We start from the raw sequence: 23,894 nt of genomic DNA, 5'->3' as shown, positions 1-23,894 counted from the left end.
GTTTAGAAATGAGTTTTAAAAATATTTTTCATTGCTTACCATTAAGCGTAAAATATGTTGTAAATAAAATGAGAACACAGGAAACGTTCTCTTCTCAATACAGCTGATCTCTCTCTCTCTCTCTCTCTCTCCACACACACACACACACCAAAACCCGGACACTGAAAAGGCTGCCAAGGAACAGTATATTCAATGCCTTCTCTTTAATCAAGAAACAAGGAATTCCTTAGAATCTTTTTTTTTTCCCCAAGTGGTCCTCTTTAAAAAAAAAATGGAGGTAACACTTTCATTCAAAAAGTCTTCCAGTATCTGGAGTCGCTCAGACATATTGAAGTGAGGCAGGAGAGTAAGTGAAATTTGAAATGATCCAGCTACCATTTTCTTCCCTCCCGCCCGAAGGCCATTATCTCCACGTCAAAACGAACGAGGGGAGGCAAAGAAGCCAAACACGCTAAAAGGATCTCTTTATTTTCCTACACAAGGTCACACCTACTTTTCCGCATTCAAAGGACAACCTCTCCTCACCACCACCACACACACACACACACCCCAATACCCGCAAACAATGTTCTGGGCATTAATCACCATTGCTACATTAACCTGGTAAATTTATACCCTGCCTCCCCAGTGTTGCTTTGACGGCAAGATTTCACACAGCGGGGCGCTCTCTCTCTCTCTCTTCTCCGCTCTCCCACCGTTCACACACGTTGGAAGCACCGTAAAACCTGATAACCCACCCGGGGGCTCCCCATCCTTAACCTACAGCCGCCCGCATGCAAAACCTGCGTGCAAAAAGAAAAAAAGAAAAAGAAAAGTATCGCCGCACGTGAGGATCTTCGAATCCTCTCCTCCCCACACCGCTAAGGAAGGAAGAGGGGGAAAGGTTGCGCAGCGCGTGGCGAGTGACACCCGCCACACACACACACACACACCGCCCCCAGCCTCCCTCCCGGCTGCAACTCAAGCTCGAAGTGGGAGTCGGAGTCCTCCCGGCGTATAAGACGACCCCCACTTGGAGGCATGTTTTCAGGGCAAAAAAGTCGTCTTATACGCCGGCAAATACGGTACTTATACCCATATTTAGATAGTGGTTAACTGTGCTAATGAGGCCAATTTATATAAATTTCAATTGTTTCACATCAAGTAAAAAAACATTTCAGCAAATCTGCCACACAAAAACTTTAGAGTCTTAAAGAACATTCTGAATTGTTTAATTGCTTAATTGCAAGCAGTAGTTTAGTAAAAATATTTTCTAATAATGTATAGCTATTTAAATTTATACATTTGTATTCATGCATTTACATACCCTTTGCAGAATTTTAAGATTGGATCATTTTGAAAATAAACATGAATTATGAGCCAAAACACTTTAGATAAATTTGCAACAAGGTCTAAAGTAGGAGGTAACATACCTCCTTCCCTTCCCATTATGCTTTTGTCTAGCTCTGAGCAGACTTGCTTCTCAACCTTTACTTTTCTGGTATCATTTTTATCAGTGACTGAGGAGAATATTGCTTTTGAGAATTTCTCCAGATAGCAACTTTGCTATGGTTCAGCATCCAGTTCACTGACACTTAGGTGGCATAACCATCCAGAGTGGCCAATTTCAGTGGACTGAGCAACAGGTGACTCAAAGCCTGCCAGTACATAGCCCATCCCTCCATCATCCATCTTTTCTCAGGTTTTATTAAATAATTGTAAGACAGCAGTGCAGTGGTTTAAAAAATAAACTATTGAACTGCTTCAATAGAGAAAGTGGTAGCCATTTGACTTTAATTCAACTTCTGAAGATCCCTAAAGTGATACTGCCATTCAATTGAGACCTTGAATGTGATTCTTTCATATTGATTCTGACAAGTGCTATTTTATAACCTTTATCCTGGCACCTGAGAGCCCTGAGATTTTTTCACCTTTTGGGGAATGTATTAGGGGGGAAGGGCCATGTGGGTTGTTTCACTCTGAAAACTGGAGGAAGATGATCCTTGGAATGCCTGCTTATCTGATTCTCAGGACAGCAGTTACAATAACATCTTCACACCTGTGGATTGGCTGAATCCACATTGGACTGGAGGGAGGGGTTTGTAATGCCTTAAGTCTAACTGTAATGCCTAAGGGGTTTTAGAGTCTGATTTGCTTTTTGCCCTGTTTTCACTTCTGCTCAATAAAAGGTTCCTTTTTAAATTCTTAGTTTCAAGAGTTTTTACTTTCTTGAGTTAGAAGTTGAGAGACAGGCCCTTACACATGAGCCAGTTCTGCATACTGTAGTTTTAACATGGACAAATCAGGGTAAGTTCCGTGAAGAACTATTGTCCTACAGAAGTAGTACAAGAAATACATATTTCCTCCTACAAACAAGGAAGCATTAAATCTCATGTAAACAAGATTAAGAGGCTGAGTGACACCATATTAGGGATTTCAGATTAACAGTTGGAAGGGACCTTGTAGGTCATCTAGTCCAACCCCCCCCTCCCCACCCAAGCAGGAGACTCTATACGAGGGGTGTCAAACTGGCGCCTGCAGGCGAGATATATTGTGTGCAGGCCACACCCACCCTAGATCCATGAAGGGAAAAACATCACAACATGACGTGACGCTGTGAGTTTAACACATTCTGACAGAATGGCAGTCCAGTCTCTTCTTGAAAGCCTCCAGTGATGAAGCTCTCAACTTCCGAAGGCAAGCTATTCCACTGGTTGATTGTTCTATCAGGAAAGTTCTCCTTATTTCTCGGTTCAGTTTCCACCCATTACTCCTTTTCTGGCCTTCAGGTGCTTTAGAAAATAGCTTGACCCCTTCCTTCCTGTGCCAGCCCCTCAAAATATTGGAACACTGCTATCATGTCTACCCTGGTCCTTGTCTTCACTAGACTAGCCATGCCCAGTTCCTGCAACCATTCATTGTATGTTTTAGCCTCCAGTCCCCTTTTACGCATGGGTCTTTTCAGCTCACCTGATTCTGGCAAGATAAGAGGACTATGGGGGAAAACCTTAGTCATCCAAGAACTGATTTCAGTAAGCCACCAATAAATGAGCAGCACCAAGTCAGAGTCAAGCATCAGTCACTCCAAGGAGAAAGAAGCATAATTGAAAGATCAAACTTTTCTATAGCAAATACTCCAAAAGACTTAATAGCTTTTCTCAATCACATTTTAGAAATGCTGCACAAATAATTAACTTCCTAACTTCATTCCGACTTTTGGGGTGAAAAAAGGAATCCATCCAGAATACCAATCCTCACATAAAGATGATTTAGTGCATAATTTTAATAAAGTTTAAAATTCACAATAGGCAGGCATCCATTTTATTATATAGTTTATACATAATCGCAATGCAAAACAGCTTTCTAACAGTCATTTACTTTGAATGATTTATGTCCACAAAACAGAACAATATGTAATTCTTTTTCAAACATAATAAACTTCAAAGGAAATACAAAAACACAAATTCCAATTTGATTAGGAAAAACAAGTTGATTCTTGAACATTTCAAGTTATTATATAACTCAATGTACTTACAGTGCAAATTTATTACATCCCACTGAATTCAGTGAGCCTTATTCCTAGAAAGATGTATAGAGGAATGCAGCATTTTTCACAATTTTTCAAATGACTGGAGTGTAAGTTTCCTTCATATATATTGATTCCTTTCTCAAAACGCCCCTTATCCATGTAAAATAGTTTGCTTCCAGTTGCCATCAGAGTGCTTCCAAAGAATGAGGTACCACAATGTGATTACAAAAAATTAACAAATCATCTGCAAAGAACAATCTCTGACATTATTTTAGCTACTTCTACCCACTCCATCTGTTCTGATTTTCTCAAGAGTTACTTAAAACAGTAAATAGATCCAATTCTTTGGAGTAACAAAACCCAAGTAAAATGCTTGCTATTTAATTTGGAATCTCTTTGAGAGTACAGCTGTTGGGCATTGTGGTTTTATATTGTAGGCGATATAATTAATTGGACTTATGAGAAAAAGGCATGAAAGCTGTGGAGATAACAGTCCAAAACAAACACACCTCTCAGTTCTTAAAGGCTCCATATTTACTGGCTTTAGCAATGAATTCCTTTAGCAAAGAACCATCTATTTGCCAGAAGGCAGTTGTCTGGGTGACTTCAGTCAAATGATTGATACAAAACTTAAAGCAGAATTCTTCTAAATCCTAAATAGAAAACAAAAAAAATTTAAATTCATTCAAAACAAGTTTTAAATTGAAACATTCAATAATACTAATGCTGAAGAAAGTATTTTTAAAAAATAAATTTTATTGAATAAAGTATTAACAGCATACACAACATTTGTTATTTTCAACTAGGTCATTCTGCCACTTGTTTTAACCACAATAGAAAAAGGAAATATTTTCATTTTACCTGTCTTAAAATCTTTTTCCATGTATGTAAAAATGCAATTTGAATAGGTATAGTAGCATTAAGATACCACTTTTAAATATTTTATTTCCAGGTTATATTAGATAACTTTGAATTATAAACTACTTCAAGGTGGAATATCTGGATTGAACAAAAACTTACCAAGAAACATGTATTTGGTATTAAAACAGAATAAAAGTATTATGATGGGACAAATTGTTTCACATTCTTAATGCAGCAAAAAAAAAATCCCACCCTTTTAACAGGTAAATCATCCCTAAAACTTCACATGTTCTCTCATAACACACTTGGAGCAATTTGCCATAACTCTGGAAAGAATTCTTCGGGCAGATGTGTCTGTTCTAGCTCTTCTCTTCATTTTCACCACTAAAATGCATGAAGAGAACTGTGATGGCCTCTAATGGTATTTTACCATGTGTAAGACAAAGGAAAAAAACCCTGTACTTTGGCAATGAGATACACACGCATCTCCAGGGTGTTGTGGAGTGAGCCCTTCAAAAGAGTTTTGAGATGTCCAGCATGACTCCAAGGAGCTGCACTTCAGGCTCTTACGTTATTGTTGTAAATACAGGACTGCATTATGCAGAACCCAAGGCTCAATCCCTTAGTCCCTTAGTCCTGAATAATGTTACTGCAGCTGAGATAAGGTCCAACTGGTCAGAAAGCACTAATAATTTGGCTACACACTAAATTGACTATGAGTCTCAAATGCTAAATCATGTCTGACTTCATACACCTGGAAATTCACAGAATGCAAACTGATGAAGATATAAATTGCCAATAAACCCATCTTTGTCATTCTAAGACATTTTGTTGCTCATTTCTATCACTCAAGACGACTCTCCAAATATGTCTTCATATATGTCACCCCAAGACATATCACTCAAACACTCCCAAGACAGTACTCCAATTTGCCACCACTATTCATCCAGTGTATATGCGAACACACACACACCGTCTTCTGACTTCCACCTCCCCTCTTAAAGTCATGTTTGTGCCCAGCTGCTTCACTGTTTCCCTAGCAATTCCCCAAGGGGCACTGGAGAGGGCAGATTTCAGGGGACAGCTGATTTACCTCTGCATCATAGCGCACCGCTGCAGAGAGCAGCGAGAAAGCATTCTCCACTGTGATTCCTCTTTTGATGAGATGTTGACATAATTTTTTCAATCGGTTTTCGCAGTACGATGTAGCCAAGTCCAGAAGCCCTGAAATTAAGATTTTAATTAAATGATGCAGAATCTCCTGCACATTGGTCATAAAAGATAAAAAGTTGTACTGAAAATGTAAAATCTTTACACATCTTAGGAGGCAGAGTTCACCAGAAAAGGCTGTTAAACAGAGAAAGGCATATTCAGTCCATTGTCCCTTCTCATTGGGCTCCGGCAGCTTAAGGGAAGGTAGACTGGAGATGCCTGACTGATACCTTGATCCCTTCCTGTAACTGCTGCATGCCAGGATGTGGACGTCTCCTATAACAAATACACTGTATACAGTCAGCTAATGTGCAAAAGGCCTATGAGTTTAATTCCCAATGGAAGGCCTGAATCCAAAGAAGATACCAGTCTTGCTGTAAGTCCTGAGGTGCAACGGAACCTAATATCTAATCAGCAAGGTACAGACACAAATTCAGCAAACTAACGGCGCTTTGGTGTCATATATGTACATTCGCCATTTAAAGAGGTTGTCAGGTCCCTATGGGAACGCTGCCATTCTGGAAAGGGGGGAGGGGAGACACCATGGATGGAATGGTTTGCATGCTTTCACTTTTGCTGTAATTGCTTGGGGGATCTGGGGGCGGGGAGACAGGGCCACTGACTCCCTCTCTGCAGGTTCCAGCCATATATTCAAGGCTGTGATGCCCCAAGGAAGACCTCTTTGCACCATCCAGCCTCGGAGTAATGATAACTGTTTCAAGAGTTTTACTTTCTTGAGAAGGTAGCTGAGGCAGGTACCTTACAGAGATGCCACTTTTAACCTAGCATATTCCAGAACCTAGATTGGCTTGCTTGAACATTCTTTCCGCATCAGTTCAAGACAGAACAGAACTGCAATCTGAAAAGGCAAGATGGACAGTCCAGGCTGACATCTAGTAAGATGACATCATCACCTTCTCCCATGGAAAAATGAAAACAAAAAATTATCCCATTTCCTTAATTTCCCAACATAATTTTGCCAAATATTCCACTGCTACCTATAGCATCTTCGGGTGGCAAGTCAATATTGTCGGTGTATAGGTACTCAAGAAAAGCACGATACACTGGATAGGAAAACTGATCTACGTCTATCACTTCCTTCTCGTCTTCATTCCAATAGGACTGGAACATAGTACGGAAGTGCTCACATCTGCAAGAAAAAAACATTGTAAAGCTCCTCAAATTTTGCACATTACAGAAGAAATATAAGCCGCACATAATTCCTTCAAAATGGTCGGCTTTCATTCCCCAGCAGCATTTTTGCCATTGTGAACAATCCTAGGATTTTTCTATTAGTCCAAAATCCAACCTGTTATTCCCCTCCAGCGTAGCCAGGATCCCTAACTTTCAGTCATGCCAAGTTGTCGTTCCAACATTTCCGGAAAATATCAAGTTATGGAAAAGATGATCTGTTTTATGATATAGGTAAGTCTTTGACATGACCATTTAACAGCCTTTTTCAGGTAGTGCTGAAAAAAGCATCTCACAAAAAAGGTATCCTCACACATATGACTGATGTAGTATATCCCCATGGTCAAATTCAGGCATTTGGCAACTGGCATGTAATTATTTATGAGCATCCCAGAGTCATTTGGATCACCATTTACGAGCTTCCTCAGGACCTCCGACAAGCCAAGTCAATGGGGAAATCCAGATTCACTTAACAGTGATTCACTTCATGACTGTTTAACCACCATTGCAAAAAGTCGCAAAACTGGACGTGACTTAACAATATTGCTGAACAACAGAAGTTCTGTCCCAACTGTGATTGTAAGTTGAGGACCACCTGTACACCACAAAAGAAGTGTCGGCATCTTATATATTAAAACGAATACGGTAGCTTAAGCTTCAAAAATGTCTTTTTTCTGTGGAGCCTTTGGTGTTCTATGAGTTTGGTTGTTTGCTTGCAGTCATTTCATTACCCAACTAGTTATCATCATCAGTGCAAGTGAATGTGGGATTTGCTCTTTGTTTATATACAGTAGTTTGCCCTGTCAGTTTTTGGTAGGGATGTGGTTTTCTCCCTAGTAGTTCCCCGATTAGGATATTGTTTTGTGTTTGTTTGTCTGATGATAATCCCAGTGTTAGCTGCTGGAGAGGACATGTTTTTGACTGTTTGTTTCCTTCTTAGCTTATTGTTGTCTCTTTTGAATGGTGTATAAATATGATTTATTTTTATTTGTCTATTGACGGCTGATTTGTCCGAATGCCAAGCTTCCAGAAATTTCTTAAGAGTTTTTAGATTTAGCTTGGTCTACCTTTAACTTTTTTTCTACATACTGACTTTTCAATCAGCCTAAAATTTGATTTTTATGAATATTAATTTGGATCAGTTATTCAGTACTAAAAACACACATATCTTTTGAAAATACTAGTTCAGACATATTCACAACAAACAGTTAAGATCCTGATTCTTCCTAATAGCTATTTTCACCTGAGTAATTAAAGCTATATTTTTTTATTTAGTATTCCACAAAAACTGTAGCCTCAAAATGAAAGATTACCCAGTGCTTTTAATTTTAATCAAATTTAAAGTATCTATTGAAGTATTAACCTATTCTTAATCTTATTTTATTTCAATATCAATAATATATTAGGCAATTAAAAAAGATGTAAAATAGCAAGTTCATTAAAGAAGCAAAATAAAATACAGTAGCTAAATTGGTAAGATGATTTAGGCATTTGCTAACCATCTGGATGATTAGTTATAAATATTACCTGATTTTTAAAACAGCTTTATGTACATAAATGAATTTTCCATCTACTCTAAACTTTAGATCTGATGTTTCAGGACTATCAAATTCTCTCTTCAGAGACTCCGTCACTGTTAAAAATTCCTCATGCTCTGTAAAAACAATTATAACACCAAAAGAACATAGAGTCAATTCATGCCAGAATTCAACAGTTTTACACACAAAAGTTTTTGTTAGCTTTACAAAAGCATTCCTGTACTGTATCAGGGGTGAAATTCAGCACCACCTCGGGAGGCAAAGGTGATCAATGATCCACAACTGTATGGAGTACAGATTTTATCAACACGCTACTTCATTTAGATTTCTACATGACAAGGAAATATATCATTCTTATCAAAAAAATGTGTCCCATGTAACTGGGCAGATCTGAAATATGAAACAAGTCTGATTCTAGAAAGGAGTTATTAAAACAGAATAGTACGGCACCTTAAATTCTAACACAACCAATATTTGGGGTACTATGGTTCTCATCAGATGCCACGATTCATGTTTTTTTTTAGCTATCAGTATTTTGGTATTTAGGTAAATAAATCCGATTTGTCATACTTTCTAATTTTCCAAACTGCCTGTACAGGAACAAACACCAGCACCATGCGAAAAGCTTCCTTGACGCTTTCACAATGCTTCCATTCCCATTTCTTATAAAAGCCATCACTTTAATTTTATGTTATGTGAGTTACGCTCACTGTATTCCAGCTCCACAAACAGGATAATTGGATGAGTATTCTGTGAACATTATTTCCTGATCATGAATGTATAAAACCTCAAAACATAAAACATTATATGTAAATTATAAATTATAAAATTATAAGTCACAATGGCTTATAGGCATCTCCCACATCTGTCCAAGAACTCTCAAAATGGCTTTGGGAGTTGAGCATTGTGGGGGAAAGTTGCTATTGAAAGCCAAAACCATGAGTACTAATATTACTTTTATTGTAAGATCACAGCCTTTTGCAAGTCTGAAAGCACTTCCCTTCTTCCCAGCCTTTATATACTGGAGAAGAAGGGAGGGTCAATTCTAAGATGCTTTCTCAAACTCCATTCATGGTTGAAGCTCAGATTTTGTTTATTATCCCACCCCCCAAAAACCCCTTCTGTCTAGACTGCAGCTCTTCTTTACTCTCAAGGTTATTGTCACAGCCCATTACAGGCCTCTCCTATGCAACCATCCATGAGTATGAGAAATTTTCACTTCTGCATCAGACATAGAATGAAACTAGTTCTCACCTACTGACAGGAGACGCCACATCACAGCAGGAGTGGAAAAGCAAGCAAACACATCATCTACGCAGGAAAAGTGGGTAACATGGGGCAGGACCACCGACTGCCCCCGACACTGACCCCACATGTACACTAAGCCACTCTGTGCTTTGGCAGCAGATGTGTGAGTAGAATGGCAAGCAGCAACCTCGACAACCCTACACAAGGATAAAAGCAGACCACAAGTATTCAGTGCCAGAGATGTCACCCTTGTCCTGTTGTTCTTATGTTGGCCGATCTCTTGGTGGCTGATTTTGCTTTCACTATCATTTTGTTCCAAAACTCAATCTACAGTCTTAAAGGTTCGGTACATCCTATAGATAATAGACTTACTGAGTAAAGAAAATGAAGATAAAGATGAGATAAAATAAAACAGAAAAGAATAGAATATGTAACTGATCTGTGAGCTCTTGTAGGCAGGAATGTACAATTCTGTGTCCAATTCTGGTCACCATGATACAAAAAAGATGCTGAGACCCTAGAAAGTATGCAAAGAAGAGCAACAATGATGATAAGGGGCATGGAGGCTAAATTGATGAACAGTTAAGGGAAATAGGTATGTTTAGCCTAACAAACAGAAGGCTTGGGGTGACATGATAGCTGTCTTCCAACACTTGAAGGGCTGTCATGGAGAAGTGTGGGGAGGGTCAACTTTTTTCCCAAAACACCTGATAAAAAGCAATGGGTAGAAGCTCCTTAAGAGAGATCCAACCTGGATCTAACAAGAAACTTCCTGACAGTGAGAACAGCTTGCCGTCCGGTGTTGTGGATGCTTCATCATTTTTCAAGAGAAAGATAGGACACCCATTTGACTTGGATGCTATAAGGCTCTTGCCTTGAGCAAGGGGTTGAACTAGATAACCTCCAAGGTCCCTTATAACCCTATGATTCTATATTGTGAAGAACTCAGTTAAGGACCTGACTCTCCTTTGCCCTCTTAACCCTTTCCTCTTCAGATTCAGACAAAACATTTTTTCCTATGTGTGCGTGCTAATGTTTGTGCTTACAAACAACCCATAAACAGAGTCACTTGGTTGAGTTGGGCAGCTATGGAAATTGATTTCCTCATCCAGCTATCTGAAATTTAGTTAAGCAACAGGTGACTGATAAAAAGTTCTGAGGCCCCATATAGCTTTGGACACGTAGGATATAAAATAACTAAGGGGGCTTAGTTTCATTGTGCTTGCCATCTTTTATCTTTATCTTTGATTTGATTTGATGGCAAATTGTTTTGACTGTTGCGAGTTTCCCAGGGTCACCCAAGAAGCACAAGGCAGATGATGAATAACTTTGGAGAAAAGAAACTGTTTCTAAGGGGGCAACCTTTTCTCACAAGAAAGAAAGAAAGAAGCCGGTGAGAAAGATTTGAAGACTGGGAAATGATGGCCGGTGATTCTAGGCACTCTGAAGTGTTGAAGATCTGTGCTTTCCAGATGATCCTGGGACAAGACTCTTGAAATACCCCTGGGTAGGCCCTGACTGCAGTCCAGGGAAGATGAGAGTTGGCTGCAAGGGAGAGACAGCCTTGGGGCAAAGGAAATCTGGTGCTGGCAGCCCAAGAGAAAAATGACTGCTGGCATAATGAACACCCTTGTTCAACTCTATGAAGGCGGTTGTAGGGGAAAAAAACTAACCATATTACATGCAAAGAAACTGTTTACATTCCTATTCCTATTTAGCTGAAGCAGAGAAGGGACGAAGGTATGGGTGGAAGATAGGTACTATGCATTAACTGCCTTAACAGAATACTGCATACATTATTTCACAGGTATGAAAAGAAAACCAAGAAACCTGACTTTCTTTGTTAATAAACAGGGGAAGGGAATGAACATTGGCTTACCTGAATGTTCCTTTTCTCCTGTGGCGTAGAGAGTCCAGAGAGAGTGAGTAGGCTCGAGTCCTCGGCCTATTGGACTGAGTCTGCATTAAAACTGAAGCTCCGCCCTGCACTGTGGCCAGGCCCCAGCTTTCGACGAAGCACTTGGCAGACTGGACGTGATTCTATAGTTGCAAGATAAAAATGGACATATATTATCGCTCCTCCCAACCCACACCCAGACCAGACGAATAAGGGTGGGACTGGACTACGCCACAGGAGAAAAGGAACATTCAGGTCAGCCAATGTTCATTTTCCTCCCTGTGGCTTCGAGAGTCCAGAGAGAGTGGGACATACCAAAGCTGGACTGTCCCTGGGAGGGCTTGAGTCTGGTCCTATTCACATTGGCTCATATGAACGCTCTATAGAACCCTCCTGCCAAAGGCTGCATCAGCCAACACAAAGGCATCCAATCAGTAACGTCTGATAAATGGTGATGACCATGTAGCCGCTCAACAGATTTCTTCAATGGGTGCTTGAGTGGCCCATGCTGCCGTCGTTGTCACACTTCTGGTAGAGTGGGCAGTCACCCCTTGAGGCATAGGAAGAGATCTGATAGGCCTTAGATATGCAAGCTTGAATCCATCTACACACTGTAGACAGAGTCCTTTAAACCTAATGTGCCCGGCCGAAAGGACACAAAAAGTGCCTCTGTCTTACGGATTGGGCATGTTCTCCAGATCTATATTTTTAATGCTCCAGAGTATGCCACACTCGTTCCAAATTATGCGAAAGATTGGGACAGAAATTTGGCAATATAAGTTTTTGGGCTCTGTGAAACCTTGAATTGATCTTGGGGATGAAAGAGGGGTCTAATCTCAACACAACCCTATCTGGGTGGAAAATACAGAGATCCTCTCTGACTGAAAGAGCAGCCATCTTGGAGATTCTTCTAGCTGAAATGATGGCTACTAGAAAGGCTACCTTAAGTGATAGCAGATGTAAACTGATGGATCTGAGAGGCTCAAATGGATCACTAACACCTTTAACACTTTAGAGAGATCCCAAGTGGGTAACCTATGGATCACTGGTGATCTAAGGTTTGAAGCTCCTTTCAGGAACCAACTGATAGTTTGGTTAAGACAAGGACCCCTTCCTATGAATATACAAGACAGAGGAGAGGGCAGCCACCTGCCCATGTAGTGTGTTGGCAGACAGCCCTTGGTCAAGCCCTTCCTGTAGAAATTCCAATATTTTGGCTACTGAAGCAGAAGTGGGAGTGATCCCGGTCTTACTGCACCACTGACAGAAAACCCTCCATGTGGTTTCATAAATGCGGTTGGCTGATGGTCTCCTAGCTGCTAATATAGTGTGGATGACTCTTTCTGATATGTTTTGTTTCCTCAGAACTCTCCGCTCAACTACCATGCGGTCAGTTGGAACCACTGAGGCTCTGGATGAGTTATCTCCCCTTGGTGTAACGAAACTTTGTGAGGAGGAATCCTCCATGGCTGGATGATTGAGAGATTCACCAGATCCGCAAACCAGGGACATCTGGGCCAGTAAGGAGCCAGAAGTATGACCTCCGCCTTCTCCTCCAGTACCTTTCTGATGACCGCAGGTGGAAGCAGAAGAGGAGGGAAGGCATACAGGAGACCTTGAGGCTACCTGCTCCTGAGGGCATTGATCCTTTCTGCCCTGTGTCGCAAACCTGGTGAAAAAACTGGGGAGTCTGGCATTGTTTGTAGCGAACAGGTCCACAACCGGTAGTCCAAACTGTTGTGTCAGCTCCTGAAATAAAAGAGGGGGGATACTCCACTCCGAGGGGTCAATTCTGGCCCTGCTAAGTCAGTCCGCTTGTACATTTTCTATCCCAGAAATATATTCTGCTCTGATGGATAAGAGATTCCTCTCTGCCCATAGACCCAGACATTCTGCGTCCAACATTAAAGCCCTGGATCTGGCGCCACCCTACCTGTTAATGTGCCTTAGTGGTGACATTATAAGTCAAAATGAGGATATGTGCATTCTGTGTAGTGCTTCTGAATTTCTTGAGAGCCCATCTTACCGCTCTCAACTCTAACCAATTGATATTTTTTCCTTTCTCCAAAACAGACTACTGGCCTTGAGCCAACTGTGACTGCAGATGAGCCCCCCAGCCAGAGACTGGTATCAGTGGAGGTGATCAGGTGAGGCGGCTCTTTGAATAAGTGACGTGCATTTATTGCCTGGGAAGACCACCCTAGCAATGACTGATTGACTGACCTGGGGACTATGATTTTAAATGACAAATGGCTCTTGCCTGCCTTTTGGTAGAGCAAGAGGAACCACTGTAATTTTCTAGAATGCAACCTAGTCCAAGGCACGATGGATATGCAAGAGACGATCTTGCCTAAGAGTTGGGAAAGAAGTGCCAAAGGGGTCTTATCTGCCCTTATGATCTCCCCCACAAGTTTTTGAAGACTATCCTTGCACTCCTGTGAAAGGAACAGCTTACAAGACACAGTATTAATGTTTGCGCCAAGATGTAATAAACATCTGGTTGGTATGAAATGACCCTTCTTGTGGTTAATTGAGAAACCATGGTCTTGCAAAAGGGAAACTGTCACCTGGAGGGCCCAGTCCTTCAAGGCCCAGTCCTGTGAGGATGACTGAATTAAGATATCATCCAGGTAACACTGCACCCTTACCGGGATGGTTCTTAAGTGAGATGCCAAAGCAGCTGGAATCTTAGTGAAAACTCTCAGGACAGAAGATAGACCAAAGGACATAGTCCTATATTGAAAGTCTCTCCCAGTGTAGCTGAAGCGTAGAAACCCCCTGTGCTCCTGGCAAATACTGATATGCAGGTAAGTCTCTGTCAGATCAATTGAGGTGAGGAAGCCACCCTCCCTGACACTCTCCAGAATAGATTGTAGCGAATGCATCCTGAAACACTTATAACACAAATATTTATTGAGCCTTTTAAGGTCAAGAATAGCTCTCCACTGACCGCCCAGGCAGCCGCCTGATGTGTACGCTGGAGGGACTGTTCAATTCTTTTATCCTCCACCTTCAATGCTTCCTCTAGATCTGCAGGGTTCGATGAAGATGATACCAAGGCTGCAATCGGACTATCCACTGATGGCTCCTGCAATGAGCTAGTAAGTTCAGGCACCATATTGAAGTAGCAGCATTCGTTAACCAATATGGCCAAAGTGCCAGGAGAGTCCAGCTTTTTTAAAATTACATTTAAAAATAATCTTGGGGCTGGAACCATTTCAGGGCTTACAGTTGGTTCAGCAAAGAATTGGTTTGGAAGAGCTGTTGTATCACCCTCTATGTCCCCATCAGCCTCTGGCCTCAACTGGGCCGTCTTCCTAGCCTTGAACAATAAGACACGGAACTTATGGGATTCAAAGAGACCAAAGAAGGCCGGTCTCTCAGAGGCCATGTCTTCATCCTCAGAGAAGTCAGATTCTCTCGTCTTCCTCTGGTGCTCTAGCTGGGAGGCTATGGATGGATGGGTCAGGAGAAGCCCTGTCCCTCAAGGATTATCTGCTTCTAGAATGGATGGAAGGCTCCAGGTCTGAATATTCAGACGCCACAGATTCAGGCCTTCTCATTGCTTTAAGGCTTTCCACAATTCCCTGCCTAATTGCTTTTGAGATAATTTCCTCCATGTGAGTAGGCAATTCTTGTTCTGCCCCCTCAGGGTCATGCAGGCCTGCAGCCGTGGGCATAAAAGTTGCCTCCATTCCTGGTCTAAGTCTCTTAGGAGAAGGTTCCCAAGAATCATCCTGGAAGGCTGTGTGAGGATCCCTTTTGTAATTCCTGGCTCCTTCTAGAAGCTGAGGCTCAGCAGATGCAGATGAGCCATCAGGGGACCAGGTCTGTAAACGAGGCTTATATGTAGTAGTAGTAGGCCCAGGCTCCATCTGTAAAACTGGGGGCTGAAGCTGACTCATCTGGGGGTGGTGATCTGAGGCTCCTCCTCCCAGTCGTATGCTGGCTTTTCTCAACCTGTTTTTCTAGTGCTTTTTGTCTTCTCTTCTATCCTGGAAGGCTTTTTAGGTTCAGGAGCCTTTTTCTTTTGCTTGCCTCTAGAGCTACCCCTAGATGTAGAGGGGCTATGGCCACCTTCCTGTTCTGTATCCGCTATCTTAGCTGGTGGGTTAGGGGCTGTAGAACTGCCAGAGGGAGAGGTTGGTTCTTGGTGGGGGAGAGGATGAAGAGTTACTTTCACATGTAACTTCTTACCTTGCCCTCTTGGCCCCATCCAGAATAAAACAGTTCCTCTAACCTCTGAACCGGTGACGCAGGCCTGGAGAGGCCTATTGCTGGGCTGCAGCCACGCCCTGCCGGTCAACCACAAGCAAGGAAAGGACCTGTGTACAGGTCTACTGGCACACCATGCAAACCCTCAGTGATGTGACCCAGCACTGGCAACATGGCCAAAACTGCACCACCAGCTGGGCCTTCATGAATCCTCTCTCTTCCACGCCAAACACTGCCACACAGTTGCGCCACCCAGCTGGGGGGCCGACTGCCAAATGAAGTGGACTGCTGCTGCACTGCTGCGAAGCGCTCCTCTTTTTTATCGGGCCGATCGCCCGCTCTGTCGCTTGCTGCTGCGCTACCGCGCTTTGCAGCTGATTTCAAATAGGACGATCACCCGTGCTGCTGCTGCGCCGCCACGCCAAATAGCTAAGGCCTTTATTGGGCCAATTGCTGGAAGCTGCTCCAACCGCTCCCACACAGTCATGGTTTATAGGGCAGTCACCCTAAGCGTTCCCACCAAGACTGGGAGCGGGTAAAAAAAAACCTCTCTCCTGGCTGTTCTCCAAATTGCTGTTCTTTCACTTTTAAAACTCTTTTAATGCAGAAAAAGGCCTCCACTTGCAATGCAAAGTGGAGCCCCAGAATTCATGTCCGTCCTGGCTGGACTGGGTCGAAAACTGGGGTGTGGCCACGGTGCAGGGCAGAGCTTCAATCAATGTGCAGACTCAGTCCAATAGGCCGAGGGTTCGAGCCTACCCACTCTCTCTGGATTCTTGGAGCCACAGAGAGGAAAATCAGGAAGAGCCTTTTTGTACTATATATTGGATTATTCCCCCGAACCCAAAATCCTCATTAACAAAATGCATGCATGAATCTGTTTTCCAGAGCCATGAATTGGAGGTTGCTGATACAACCCTATTCCCAGCTCACCAAGCATTAGCTGCAGTGGCATTTACCTCTCCTTTTCCATCATGATTTGCACTGGGCTGAGATGGTTGCTTTTGTTGCCAGTCCCCAACTGCCCATAAGTGTTTGCTCCCCAGGCATACAGTAAACCCTCATCTGTTAGTGCTAGCGTGTGTGCATAGCCACAGACAATCTGCAAATAAGTTTGTAAAGAAGGCAGGAGTTAGTACACATACCACTCCAGGATAGCAGTGAAAGGGGTTTATCACTGAAGCATAATACAAGCTGCATGCTTGATATGCTAGAAGAGAAACCCTTACAGAAGGCATAAAAACTTCAGTTATTATTAACAGTTTTATACCATATTTATACCATATCAATTGGGCTAGTCTCTAAAAACTGATTGGTAATTCTTCAATCCCAAATCTATACCCCTGCTAGGGCTGTGCACACTTCCACAATTATTAGGGGGAAACAACGACCTCTAGCAAACATAGCATCTTTCTGCTCTTCATGAAATAAGATCAATCTTTTCCAGGCTCCCACACAAAACTGAAAAAGGATAATTATGGTTTATAAGTCACCTTAATTATAATGGGTGGGTTCCCTTAGGTAGCAGCTTCCTTTTATAATCTCCAAGTCTGGAAAATGTGGGCTGCTTTAATGAAGAGCAGAGGTGAGGTATTCACAGGACATCTGAAGCATATACAGGTAGTTCTTGATTTAGAACCGCAGCTAAATGATAGCTCAAATTTATAACAAACTTGAAAAAGGTTAGTTATAACCCGTCCATGAAGTTATGACTGCTGCACTACCCTTGCACTCATGTATTTGCGTTTTGGGTGCTTGGCAGTGGGCTTGCATTTATAGCTGTTTGCAGCATCCAGCAATCATGTGATCACATTTTGCAACATTTTTTGTTGTTTTCTAGCAAAGGCACCATTGGATAAGCGGGATAAAAACTTATGACTGTGATGCAGTAAGTCGCTTAACGTTGTAAAAATAGTTGTACAATTGAGTCTGGTCATATATGGTAACTCAACTTAGAGCTGCGATGACTCACGGCCAGAATTTCTGGCTCAGTTGTGGTGATAAGTCAAGGACCACCTGTACTCTTTAATTGTTCCTGCTAGTGCCTGCTATTACAGAAGCCAAGACATCAAACATGCTGGGAAAGCTGAAACACAAAATGTTCAAGAATGTGTACAACTGAATGCCTGTACCACAGCTCTGACTTTGCACTTCAGATATTACATGTTGTATATTATGCAGATTCCAAATGTCGTGAAAGCAATTACTGTGCCAGGCAACAGCACAGACCAATCTATGCTATCACCCCCTCTGGTGCCTCTCAGTTCTTGTCCACAAATGGCATACTTAAGCTGTAGAAATTCAACCGAGCTATCTATAATGTACTGAAGAAAAAGGACAAGATTGCTTATTAACTATGAAGGGCAAAAGATAAAGGCCAAGGGACTAAAACTGATTTGGCTACACTTGATTTCGCTCAAGCTTTCAGGAAACTTTTTGTTTCATTTGCTCTAAATATCCCAAAGTCATTCTCTAGGAACATCTAAGAATGCAGCTGTCTGCACGCTTTAAAGGCATGTGATTTCCTATCCACTTATTAAAAAACGAGAATTGGAAGAGATTAGCGGGGTTGTGTTTACACTTCCCTTATCACCTTAACAATGAATCTTCCCCAGATTAGGGACAATTTCCCAACAATCATTCAAGTAACAGAAAACACAGATCTCTATACTCACCTGCATCACACATACACCTTGAAGCGCTGCCACTCGGCATGGAGTTAACTGGTTGCCATTATTTCCCAGACCAAGTTGTCCATTGCCATTGTAACCCCAGCCATAGACCTGGAGTGAGGAGGAGGTTAATTAGCCATATACTTTATTTCTACCCAAACATCTCCTGTTCTGGGAGAATAGAAGTGCTAAACTAGTAGAAGTTCAAAAAGAGACCTTATTTTAAATTCTGTACTATTTCCTTTCTCATTACCTATGTTCATAAATATACTTTTATTATTTCAGAGGAGAAATCTTAATTTTATATTAAGGGTTTTTTTTTTACAGAGGTAGAAAATGTCTTCCATAGTTTACAGATTATTTGGGAGGGATACAAGTCTGGATTTCCTATGAAACAGAAGGATTGGATCAATGCTACTCTCCATTGTGGAAGATAAAGTGTAATAGTATGATCTGCTTTCTATTGGCACATATAAGTCCGATATTCTATACCTATGCTTGTAACAGTTACGGTACTTCAGAAGTGACTGCACTTTTTATGCAATCACCCGTTTCTGAGCCTTTTATCTCTATCACTACTAGTAACAATTAAGATAAAGAGAATTAGCATGAACTCCCTAATTCAGCACCTGCAGAGAGGGGGATGAATACCAGCATTTTAGTCGTTAAAGACAATACTTCACTTAAGATACCTGGAAGAAAGGCTACCTGCCATTGACAAGAAATGTCATTGGGCTGACTCTAGGTGTTGTAGTCCAGTGACCATACCTTACACTTAAAGTATCTTGGGCAGTCGATCAGCTGGCTAAGTTATGACCCAGGAAGATGCTATGCAGCTTGCAGCCAGTTCCAGGCAACTTGCCCCTATCATTCTGGAAGTTTCTGACAAACCAAAGAAACACAAACTGGTCTATTTCCTTTTCATCTGTAACTCTCTAGTTTATTCCAGTAAAACCTGTTGGCATTCACACAGGTTTGAGCTTATTGTCACTGAATCCTAGATCCGGTACCAACAATCCTTAAATGGGTATTAAAGGCCTGTACTATTTGGAAAACAGCCCTGGGATCTCTGGATAATAAAGCTGTAAAGAATGATAAGAGATGTAAATCAAAAGGTCTCACGGATTGAAGACTAGCCATCTTTTCCCAGGTATTACCAAGGCTGCAGAATTTCAGAGAATTTATCTGAATTGCTCATATCTACTTCTGAATTTATTTTCATTAGACATGTGTTTAAAGAGAACAAAAGGGTAATTCTTCCTTTGAATTAAGCCAGTCTCCAGAAGCGCAAGAACAAGGTTTGTCTTCATTCTGCATCTCCTTACCTCATCTCCCCACATCACACATTTCTATTTTATTTTTGGGTTCACTTCAAATATTACCCTTCTCATGCAATTGGCTGAATTTCAAGGCTTTGAGACAGAAGATTTTCTCGCTGAATAGAGATAGACACGTGCTACTTTAAAACTTTTCATAATTTTCTATTTTATTTGAAAAATATTCTCTTGTTAAGCATTTTTCCAAATTGAATTGGAAAATTTTTGAGGGTTTGGCTTATTTATAAATTTTGGGCTAGTTCATATCCTCCAGATAATTTTTTAAAAATGCAAGGGAGGGAAAGTGACTGAAAATTGCTCCCCACTTCACCAATATATGCCATTTTCACTACCACCAGAAAATCCTCCACAATTATCTTCAGAAACAATGAAAACATCCTTGTGCAAGAAAGTAAAATGTAATCTTGACCTGCAGAACAAGTAGATGCATTTAAAAAAAACAACAACAACCCAATAACTAAACAACATTGTTGTGCATTTTCCATGAAATACTTATACAGGAACACTTCTGTTTGCAGAAACAGAGGCAAATGTGGAAGGCCACCAGAGGCTTACCTCCCCATTATCTATGACCACAACGGAAGAAGTTTGACCGCAGGCAATGCTGACTGCTACCTTAGCCTGTAAACAATTGGAGACTCTGCGAGGAGTTGGCTGGTTTGCAGTTGATCCTGACCCAACTTGCCCACAGTTGTTATAGCCCCAGGCGTATACCTTTTAACAAAGGAAAAGAGGGAGAGGCAGCAAGAAAGCATACCACAAACTTTACTAGGTGAACAGAAACATTTCTCCAAAGCATATACTGTTTAACAGTGCAAGGTACCAAAGTAACTCGTTTTACAAGCCACAGACAAATAGCATGGTCATTTATGATATACTTCAAAGTACTGATGTGATTAACATTCTAATTGCTGGCAACATAAAGCCTCTTCTAACATACTTCACATAGAAGGACCCACTTGAAAAAGAAGTAACTGCTTGGAGTAGGGGAAGAGTTTTCACTTAATTTCTCATCAATGAGTCCACCAAAAAGTCTATATAAGTGGAACGGGGAGGTAATTTGAAGTAAGTGCAAATAATTCATATGAAGGAGTATTGTCAAAGTCTAGGAGGGAGCTGGACTAGAACAGTGATCCCCAACCTTTCTTACGCCGCGCCCGGTATCCCCAACCTTTTTTATGGCACGGCCCGGTACGTATATATGGCGCCGCCATCTTTTTGATGAAAAGTGCTTCCGTGAGCTTTCTACCCGAAAAGCTCACCGGAAGCACTTTTCATCAAAAAGATGGCGGCGCCAGCAAGCCAGCGGCCCGGGTAGGACTTGTTCCACGGATCGGTACCGGTCCGCGGACCGGTGGTTGGGGACCCCTGGACTAGAAGACCTCCAATTTAAGTCCTTTGCTAGCCGTAATGTGATGGACAGAAGAAATCATGCAAATCACTCTTGGCTAATGAAAGAGTGTGTGCATTTTACCTTGTAACATCCAGGCAAAACCTTCAGTTAGAAAGTGAACATTTTTCTGCAGGAAACTAGAGCAGGAACCCAGTCAAGAAGGATCCCGTTTGGAATCAATGCCTGTTACTACTCTCCCCACCCCCACCCCCAGGACAGACAGTTTAAACACAGTTTTACAAGTTAAATGTGAATGTTCAGCCCTGAATGAAGGAATGGCCCAGATTCACTGGATAAAGGAAAAGGCAGCCATCAACTTTGATTTGTTTGCCTTCCTCCAGTGTCCAACTGCATTTTTCTCAGCTTCCAGCATTCACTGGTAGAGGATGGACAACACAATCTTTCTCCTCTGATTTTTCCTGACTTCTTTTCATTCTAAAGTAGGGCCCATGCATTAAAGGTGGGTTGTCTTCTATCCACCAAGTCTTTTCTGCATTTTTCAAAAGGGAAAAAAAGTCACATAGAAATGAAGGAAAAAAGATAACTGTATTCTACCTTAAACAAAGCCCCAAGTATGCTTACAGCAATATGAGGGTGGTCTCTCTTCTTCCTAATTCTTCCTCTAAGAAAAAAAAATCTGACAGTGCAAGCCTGGGTGCTCATTACGGTTAGGTGGCCCAATCCTCATTACTAGAGGAGGAAGAAGAATGCTACAACACTATGATGCATGAGGAAGGAAGGAAGGAAGGAAGGAAGGAAGGAAGGAAGGAAGGAAGGAAGGAAGGAAGGAAGGAAAGAAGGAAGGAAGGAAGGAAGGAAGGGTCAACTCAAAAAACAGCCTTCAACTCATGAACAATGATAAAAGGTAAACTAGCAACAGGATCTACATATCAAAAATTATCTCCTTGGCGAAGGTTTCATACTAGGCACTTTCATACTAGGCAATTTTCAAAGGATTATATCTAATGTCTTCAAAACTTAACTGTAACTTTCAAGACTTGAAATGGAACATTATCTCCTTCATGCAAAACAAATAAACTCTAGTACCTGACAGATATGAAATTAAATAGGCTGAGTTTCACAGAAGAAACCACAATGCCTCCAAATGTTCTCCCAGAGTCAGACGCATTCCTTAAACACATACCCACACAATTTAAAAGAGCCAAGTTCCAAATTTCTGCATCTATTTTTCTGAAACTGGTCCTCTTCTTACTAAAAAAGGTATAGTATATCCATAAAATGTATTCTATCCAGCTGAAAAATTTAGAAATTTCAGCACTTACAATTTCCCAAGCAAAGGGGAAATTCAAGCATCATTATTCCAAGTTTCATTTTTGAATCAGAAAGCTTCCACTAGATCAAAAGAAAATAAGTCACTGTCTCACTGGGCACTGAATCAGATAAAGCCCATTCAACCTCTATTTTTATACCTGAAATCTTGTTTTTTTATGATTGCTACTGAATACTTGTACAACATATAAAACCCCCATGAAATCAGATTGCCAAGAGTAGCTTATTTCCTCTATAAATATACAAAATTTTATTGTTAAGATAAAATCTGAAATATTTCACCAAGAAAACACAGATTAATCATAGTATCAATACCCCTTCTTCAAGGACAATGTTCAAACATTTACCAAACAAAAATACATTCTTAACAGCAAAAACCTGAATAGCTAGTTAGAAAAACAGAACTTACATCTCCATCAGATGATAATGCAAGAGAATGGTGGGAACCACAAGCTACTTCGGTTATTTTCTTAACAAGCAAATTAGTAGAAATCTGAATAGGCGTCACACCCTGGTTGGTTGTCCCATTCCCAAGCTGACTATATCCATTATGTCCCCAGGCATAAACTTCACCATCTACCCAAAAATAAACAAAGCAAGGACAGTGAAAAATGCAATTAGGCAACAACATTTGTACACCTACTCACACAAAACAAGATTATTGCATTTCAATAATCACTATCATTATGCTTGGTCACATAGCCAGTCAGTTGTGTAGATTGGGTTTGGCTTCTTTATCTACTTATTATGATGGTTATTATGGTCATTTCTCTAATGACTTGTTTTATGGGACAATAAGGCCTCTAGAGATACTGGAGAACTTGAATGAAATGGCATTGCTTGACTGGGAAAAAGTTAAACAACAATTAGCTAAAATTAAACATACACATTCTTTCTGTAGCTAGAGAATGGAGATTAGCGTAGAGAATGGAAATTATATACTCTCCATCTTTAAAGCTTATCACCTATATTTATCCATGTTAAACATTACAGCTATTTTAACTAAGGAACTTCATTATGCAAAGATCTGACTCTCTTGAGAAGTTTATAATGCTGGGAAAAATGAAGAGAAGAAGAAAGAGGATGACCAGAAGCAAAATTGATGGCTGAACTTAGTTACAACAATGGGTGCATGGTTGGAAGATCTGGAGCTGGGTGGGAGAAAAATTGTCTTGCAGAAAATCTATTGGTTGAAAAGAGTTGACAGCAACTTGATGGGATATAATTTATCAACTAAAGGAACATAAATGAGCATGCTATCCAGCATGATGGCAAATTAAACTTTCAACAGACTTTAAACATGCACTTACTTTAGTTTTTAAAAACCTAACTTTTAAATACTTGTTGACACAAGGAATGCTGTTTCAACATACAGTATTAAAATAATAAAAATAAAAAGGAGTGCACATTCAATTTCTGTCTTCTGTGGAGATGTAATTATGCTGCCATCATCCTATGACTCTCAGTCACTGAGAGAAACTCACCAAAAAAGATGGCTGCAAAAGATCTGTACTGCCTAGCTGAGGGGAAGA

General features: G+C 41.1%; 1 protein-coding gene across 2 annotated transcripts in view; it reads right to left on the bottom strand.

Annotated features, from left to right (window-relative positions):
- Positions 1-3,286: 3,286 nt before the first annotated feature.
- The window catches only part of RCBTB1 (RCC1 and BTB domain containing protein 1), a 33,307-nt gene continuing 12,699 nt past the window's right edge, over positions 3,287-23,894 (bottom strand). For both annotated transcript variants that reach the window (XM_026679069.2, XM_026679068.2), the window contains exons 4-12: positions 22,772-22,938; positions 20,235-20,393; positions 18,346-18,453; positions 16,630-16,772; positions 9,565-9,755; positions 8,300-8,426; positions 6,580-6,731; positions 5,463-5,593; positions 3,287-4,161 (exon numbers count right to left, since the gene is read on the bottom strand). In XM_026679069.2, the coding sequence (XP_026534854.1) occupies positions 4,021-4,161; positions 5,463-5,593; positions 6,580-6,731; positions 8,300-8,426; positions 9,565-9,755; positions 16,630-16,772; positions 18,346-18,453; positions 20,235-20,393; positions 22,772-22,938 (1,319 nt within the window). In that variant the 3' untranslated portion in view covers positions 3,287-4,020. The remainder of the gene's footprint in view (positions 4,162-5,462; positions 5,594-6,579; positions 6,732-8,299; positions 8,427-9,564; positions 9,756-16,629; positions 16,773-18,345; positions 18,454-20,234; positions 20,394-22,771; positions 22,939-23,894) is intronic.

The sequence above is a fragment of the Notechis scutatus genome, chromosome 1, assembly GCF_049901735.1.
Source record: "Notechis scutatus isolate UNSWTSFEM ecotype Mainland chromosome 1, rNotScu1.2, whole genome shotgun sequence".
Lineage (NCBI taxonomy): Eukaryota > Metazoa > Chordata > Lepidosauria > Squamata > Elapidae > Notechis > Notechis scutatus.
Note: the sequence above shows the minus strand (reverse complement) of the source record. Positions and strands in the feature narration are given on the sequence as shown.